The sequence below is a fragment of the Gossypium arboreum genome, chromosome 11 (genome assembly GCF_025698485.1).
Source record: "Gossypium arboreum isolate Shixiya-1 chromosome 11, ASM2569848v2, whole genome shotgun sequence".
Lineage (NCBI taxonomy): Eukaryota > Viridiplantae > Streptophyta > Magnoliopsida > Malvales > Malvaceae > Gossypium > Gossypium arboreum.
In genome coordinates this window covers 107386144-107393763 of record NC_069080.1, presented here as the reverse complement: position 1 = coordinate 107393763, position 7620 = coordinate 107386144, and the positions used below count along the sequence as shown (strand labels likewise).

Sequence of the window (7620 nt, the reverse complement as noted above, 5' to 3'; positions counted from 1 at the left end):
GAGTGGAGTGTAGTGGTTGGTGGGTTGAGTAGTCTCCCAAATGGGCTTGCATATGTTTCTTGATGTTGCATGTATTTTGAAATGGGCTTATGGGCCATATGTTATCTGAATAAGGGACTAAGGCCCGCTTTATTGTAATCGAAAGGGCTCCTACCAAGACCACTTTATTACTGAATGGGCTTAGGCCCAATAGGCTTGAGTGACTTGGGCTTTGAATGGGTTTTTCTTACACATCGAGTTTCCCCAAACTCACCCCTTTTATTTTCATCCACGCAGAAATCCCCAACCATAGTGGGTGGGAGTTGTGAGGGAATTTGAGTGGCCACCGCTCGAAAGTTTGATTTTCTTCGGTGAATTGGATATCCTTTTATTTACGTTTGAAGTTTTGGGTTTTAAATGTAATAAGGTCGCTTAATTATTTTTGATGGTTTTAATATGTATTACTAAGATAGGTATTACTTATTTTAAATGTTGAAATTGGATAGCTTTAGGCGCGTTTTCAAAAACAACAATTGATTTCAAAATAACACGACAACAAGCAAAGCTTCCGAATGAAAGTATTTTCCAAAATTAATCACTTTTCCTAAAATGACTTAATCAAATCGATTTCTAGAAATATCCATGACGTTAAGGTGTGGCAATGGCGGTATGCATGTCTAGGATTGGATCCGAAGGAGCTTGGTACTTAAGCAATCGATGGACTCACCATCTCTTTTCCGGTTTCCTACCGGTGCATGACTTCCATTCACTTTAACTCAGTAATGAAATTATCTTTTAAAACATTAAGTAAGTTTTTCGGATCAACAATATAAAATGTTTTGAACGCTTCGATGTGGCGTGTCGGATCCGGTCATAACGTCTGGGCCGGGTTTGGGGTGTTACACTCCTTTATTTTAATAATATAAGTCTCTCGTTATTAATATTATCTTTGAATTTTCTCACATAACATTAAACATCACAATTTAAAATTTGGTTTCCTAAAATTAAAAACTTAAAATTTTTTGAATACAAATAAAATTTAAAATATAAATGATTAAATTTAATAATATTGCTTCATCATTAATTAATTTAAATTTAATAATATAAATGTTATTGGCATTTGAATATGATTCTCTTCAAAGAATAATTACTTTTAAGACTCAATTTTTTGAGATATTTTTAACTTAATAATATTAATAATATTCGTTATAAAAGCAAAAGCTAATAAATAATCCTAAAAGCTTTTTCAAAATTATTTTAAAAGCTACTTAAAAGTGTTGGATGCTAATGCAACTATTTATAGTGATATATTCTGTTTTAATTTATATGTTACTATAACATTAATTAAGTAATAATTATTAATTTAAAATAATAAGTGTAATTTATCACTAATAAAAACCACACATTATTGTCTATATTTATGATATAAGAATACTATAAGAGGATAATTAAAAATAAGTTTCTTGTTTATTTATTACAATAATTGTTCACCTAAATAAATTAAATATGTTGCTTATTTATTTATCATTGTAATATTTAATTATTAAAATTAATTGACATATTAATCACTACTAATTAACAACTATGGAGTTCTTTAAATATTAAAATACTTTCACTACAGGAGAACAGACTTTTAGCGGCGTTTTTAAGCGCCGCTAAACCAATTAGTGGCGTTTTCACAAGCGCCGCAAAAAAGCCTCTATAGCAAGCCCCAGCTAAAGACCATGACTTTTAGCGGCGCTTTTTTTACAAATGCTAAAGATCATTACCTTTAGCGGCGCTTTTCCCGAAAACGCCGTTAAAAATCATAACCTTTAGCGGCGCTTTTCACACAAACGCCGCTAAAAATCATGAACTTTAAAAAATTATTTTGTTTTAAATAATATTTATTTCTATGTTAAATATTATATTATGTTTAATTTTGAAATTTGAACTTTAAACAAATTTGAACTTTTAAGGATAAATAAAAATATTAATTAAATTAAATTTTCCATTAAAATTTAAACTTCAAAACTAAATATAGAAATTAATGAAATTAAATTTAATACATAAAAAACACACACACAGAGACACACAAAGTATTACAATTTCTAAAACAAAATTCATCCTGGTGAGAATATAATGCCTAATCATCATCACCTCTCATTGCAATACCTGCATATATAACTTAGTGAAGTACTTTGACCTTGATCTTGGTTAAGACTTGTTCCAGCAATAAAGAAAATTGTTAAATGGAATCTCGATCACCTGACTGAGCAAAACAGGGAAATTAGTTATACCATCTACTGTAATGAAAGTGAAATCAATAAAAAGTAAACCCATAATAAAAAAACTGATGCTAGGCTAATAGTAAATGCTACTGTAGAGAAAGTGAAATACAGAAATTATACATAATTGCTACATGTTTTGATCCAGACGAAATGCTATCCTCCCTATATGTATGTGCAGGACCAATTACCAGGCGGTGATGCTCTGAATTATGCTAGATGCCAGATTTGACGCTTCAATACAAGAGAGACTATCTATTGTATGGATATTAAAATGTGGTCAGAGATAACTTACGTAGCACCGAGGAAGAAAGCAAGGGTAAGATTGAAGCCGAACAGAAACACTGAAACAACGGCAGTGAGAAGCATTGCCACTGAAGTAGAATAGACCTGCACCACATTGAATAGACAATGGAACTTCAACTGAAGGATTCAAAATGGTTACTAATATGCTATGAATGTACCATTTGCTCCCTTTTATCACTTCTCTGAATAGGCTGATGTTTACTTTATGTTAAAAAGTTAATTTGCATAAGGTTTGATCCATCGAAATAATTTTAGTTTCGAGTGTGGTTAAATAATTCACTGGACACGTGGAGTATATCATTAGGAAGCCACAAAGTCATTCCTTAGCTTCAATTTCTTTCGAGGAGGCTTCTAGTATGCAGATAAAGATTCTTAAAATATTATTAAACCGCATACCACTTAGCTTGTGTTGCAGCAACGTTGTAAATAGTATAATCAAAAGACAAAAGATGACATTCTTGCTCAATAAAATAAATCACTTTACTTACAGGTTTCAGCAGCAAGAAAACTGGATATTACATATAGTGGAAGCAGAGGAATAAACAAGTAACCCAATCAACTTAAGAAAGAGAAGCAACTTCCTTCATTATGCCATGCAAATGCATGAACATTACTGATAACCATGACATGCCTAACAAGTTTCTTAAAAAATCAGAAAGATGGATGTAAATGCAGACAAATCAATGATTGACTAACATGAAATTTTGGGTCATATCTTACCTTCACAATATTGTCTGCATATTTCATTACCATTGATACAGCAATTCCACTGCAAATGAAACAAATATAAGCATATTTCAGAAAGCAAAATATGGAAATTAAAAGGTCTTTAAAATAGTACTTCACTAGGAAAACATTAGCAAGCTTGCAAGCAGTCAACAAAGCATCTTGAACTCTAGCAATCTGGTAAGTGTTTGAAGTTAAATACATTAGCTTAAGCCATCAATATTTTTGAGGTATTGAGAAGGAAATAAAAGGAAAACTTTCGATGGTGCAAACACTAACAATGAAAATGAAGGAGGCCATATAACAATGATTTTAGGAAGACTTAAAAAAAACTTTCTTTTATAACTTTTCAAAGTAATTTTTTTTTTTTAATTTCAATCTTGTGGGAAAGCAAAAACTATATATGTGGTAATCTATAATATATGCATATACTTGAGAGAGTGCTTTTAGTTGGAGTGGGAAACCAATAATAACAAGTAATGAGATTTCTATCAATCAAATCATCCCCTTTGAAGGCATTGTAATAACAGAATCTGCAGTATATCATCACTAGGAATGATAAAAAAATGAAAAATCAAAACTCAAAAGACATACCCTTAATCATAAGCTTGTGGAAGTTTAAAGTAGCTTATTCCAAACATAGCAGCAACTAGCTGTTATCGACTTAAAAGGATATGCCAAAAAGCTGCAATTAGATACTAATATTTTACCCTTGAGTGCAGCAGAACAAGAAAGAACCTGTACTTTCTATATATATCTAGAGCTTTTACTAATCAGTATTTGAACTGTTACATACAAATGCAATCAATGTATTTGTTTTACATTGTGAAGTTTCTTAATGTAAGCTATAAGCCACAAATGTGAGCAAAGCTCCATATACAAAATTATTTGAAGTCAATATACATGTTCATGAAATAATCACTTTAGAAGTAAAAACATAAACCCAATAGGTAAACAAATAGATGGATCTGCTAGAAGTAGAAAATTGGGTTGATTAAAATTGTATTGATTAAGCTAAATCAAAATCGTTATTGAAATTTTGATACATGACAGATCCATTCTGAAGCATCATAAAATGATTAAAAACGATTTTCAGAAATAATTCAATATAAAATGATTAAACGATTTTCAATCATTTAGGTTGTTCCTTGACAACAAGTTTAGACAGTTAAGAGGAAATAATTGACTGAGGGTGGATGAAAAGATGGCATTAAGCTAACCTTGTTAGTGCTTGAGTGGTAAGAACATATATATATAAAGTGGAGGATCAACAACACTCTCATCAGCATGCCGCAAGAAGAGCAATAGAAATATAAATTAATGCGTGTAACTCTGGAGATTTAGCCTAATCTAAATATGTGGCTATAGCAGCAGCAGGAGCTCGATAAGATGTAGGCAAGCCATAATCAGCCAACTCTGGAGAGTAATGCACGTGATTTTTCATTAGTTTTGGATTCATTTTTTAGTTCTTTCTCCATTCCTTAAAGAAACAAAGCCACTTTGATGGTTGCAGGGAATTTCCAGTCCAAATTCGAATAGTGGAACTAATGGAATCCTCACGTGTTTCTTCGTTACTTTGACACTTGGGCTAATGCATATTTGTCACTATTTGTCACTTAATGTGAAAAATAGTAACTTGATTTTACTTTTCAAAATCTTATTTTTGAAATAAATTATTTACTTTTTTTGAAAAGTAAAAATTTTAACTTTTATTTAAAGATAAAATGAAAGTATGAAAAGATAAAATATTATCATAATAATATTAATTATAATTTAAAAGAATGAATATTATGTAATTTCATAATTGAATTAATGATCTATTAATAAGGGTGATTCTAACTCAAGTAAAGTGCTTAAATATAAATATTAGATAGATAGGTCTAAAGTAAAATTCAGTTAATTAAATTGCATTATAAGAACATAAGATGCATGTGATGATGAAAACAAATATATTTGTAATGATATACATACCTCTTCCACCACCAAAACTGCCTCCCCATTTCCCTTTCTTTCTTCCATTCTAACATCTTCTAAACCCATTATCATTAGCAAACCAGAACCATCTGTGGTCAATTTTTTCAACATTGGCCACACCATTGTATGTTGCCCTTTATAGAAACATTTGAGCTCTTTTAGGGATGTAACCTCAAGTGAAGACACTTTGGGAAGCTCAAACCTCATAGGTCGATCCTCTACTCCTTTCCCTTTCGATACAATCTCCTCCACCCCACAATCACTTATGCTTAAATCTTCAAGTTGTAAAAGATGTTTAGCTATTGACGCTGGAAATAGATTTTTCAAAATCTCACACCTTGAAACACTTAATTTTCGTAGACTTTGAAAAGAATTTGGTGATAGGTCAGTATGAAATATCATCTTCACATTACTCAACATGGAAATTGTCATCGTTTCCAAGCTAGGAACAGCAACCTATTCATATATATAATTCATGCCCATAAGAAAGTTAGCTCATATAATGTAGGAAAAAAAAAAGAAAAGGATGAATCAACTGAATCATATAAGAGTGTAAGACTACTGAAATAAATAAATCACCTTCTCATTGAAGAGAGTATGCATGCCGGACTCAGTACTGCTTTTACTAATGAATTCTTTTAATTTCGGGCAATCCTCAATCATTAACTCTTTCAAAAAAGGGAATTCGATATTAAAGTTTCTAGAGCAGAAGAAGATGAGGTTTCGAAGGGAATCCATACGCAGGGATTTTAATTCCACGTGTAAGATATTGCTAGGGTACATGAAGACTCTGACTCGATCTCCCTGCAATGGAAACAAAAACACAACTCCAAACCCTTATTCTAAAACCTAGAAATTCAATCACCCTTTATTACCCAAACACTGATTTTAGTTCGAAAATGAAGCACTACCCAGCACCATAGTCAACAAAAAACCGACTTCAGCTCAATTTCATAACAAACAAACAATACAGTTAAAACTTCAACTTTATTTTCCATTAAACAGATTAAATCAGCTAAATTTAATCCTACATTTAACTAAATATTCAATTTCCGTAAAAAGGGTTTCCTATAATTCCTAAAACTAAAACCCCAGCTTTAAACCAACAACAATAAAACAGTTCAATTTTTTTGGAAAAGTCTTACTACCTTTTGTAACCCAAGATGGTTCTTCTTACATAGAGTCTGCAAAAAAAAAAAAAAAAAGTGAGTGAGTAAAATCCAAAAGCTATATTCCTTACGTCAAACTGGGAAAATTGATAGAAAAAAGGAGGTAGGTTCAGAACGAAGAAAAAGTGAAGAGATCAAAGGTTACCTGACACGCTCTCCTTGGCGTCCCTTCACCATTTCCTCCCGATTTGGACGCTGAAGCTTATTCCTTTCGAATCTTGAAAAAGGTCTAAAACCCTAATAGGATTTCCGATTTGGGGGAAATTTATATAGAGCGGCTGTAAGTTTTTAGATATGAAGGAAATTATGAAATGAAGTTGGGCCAGTGCTCTTTTTAAAAAAAATCGAAGGGCTCAAAATCTAAGGTATCTGTTCATGGCCAAGCCCTCTATTTTACATGTTTAGATTCCTAACTATTTACCGTGGAATAGATTTTGGTTACATTATAAAATCAATAACTGTGGCACTTCACGCTCGACTCGGACGATGTATTTAAATGCAAGACGTTATATCAATTATTAAATGAGTTGAAAATTTAAGTTTTAAAATGGAATCGATGAATTAAAAAAATACAAAATGACACAAAGAATACAAGTATTATTCTTTAAGTATAGTCGCATTAGTTGTTTAGATTTTTATATAATGGCATCTTGGTTATTACATCAAATTTTATTAATTTTGTTACATCAAATGTATTAATTCAAGATATTAATTCAGGTTGTGAAATTATTAATCTACCTTCTCACATATAAATTAAGTTATAAGAATGTATTTTTATATTTATATATATATAATAAAATTCGAAAAACAATTAACTTTATGATTATAACCAAAATAACAATTAATTTTTATATAAACTTTTAATAAATATATGATCTTAAAAAGAAAAAGTAATTCTCTTAACATACTTTAACAAATTGAATACTAAACCACTTAATCTGTAAAAGCTAAAATATGAGATAAGTATTTATACTTTTCAGTAAAATTAGAATTTAGTCATTATATTTCTATTCTTAAGAATTTAATTCTCTATGTTTCAAATTTCAATTTAAATTTAATTGTTAAAATTACTTTTTATTATTATTAAATTCGTTAGGGACTTAGGATGTCGAATTTGGGAATGGGTGATAATACTTTAAGGATTTAGGATGAGGAAGAAGGGGGAAATAGAACTGGGGAAAAACGGGAAAAATGTTAAG

At 30.7% G+C, this 7620-nt stretch overlaps 1 protein-coding gene across 3 annotated transcripts; it reads right to left on the bottom strand.

Annotated features, from left to right (window-relative positions):
• Positions 1–1951: 1951 nt before the first annotated feature.
• LOC108473996 (uncharacterized) lies at positions 1952–6784 on the bottom strand. 3 transcript variants are annotated; one of them, XM_017775843.2, is made up of 7 exons: positions 6567–6784; positions 6401–6436; positions 5832–6056; positions 5250–5708; positions 3273–3321; positions 2542–2636; positions 1952–2226 (listed from the first exon to the last, which is right to left on the bottom strand). In XM_017775843.2, exons 3-7 carry the CDS (start codon positions 6033–6035, stop codon positions 2176–2178), a joined length of 858 nt encoding a protein of 285 aa, XP_017631332.1. In that variant the 5' UTR covers positions 6036–6056; positions 6401–6436; positions 6567–6784; the 3' UTR covers positions 1952–2175. The 3 variants fall into 3 exon arrangements, with proteins under 3 accessions (XP_017631332.1, XP_017631333.1, XP_017631335.1); XM_017775844.2 differs by having other exon boundaries at positions 1952–2230; positions 6567–6772; XM_017775846.2 differs by lacking the exon at positions 5832–6056 and having other exon boundaries at positions 6567–6780.
• Between the last annotated feature and the right edge of the window lie 836 nt (positions 6785–7620).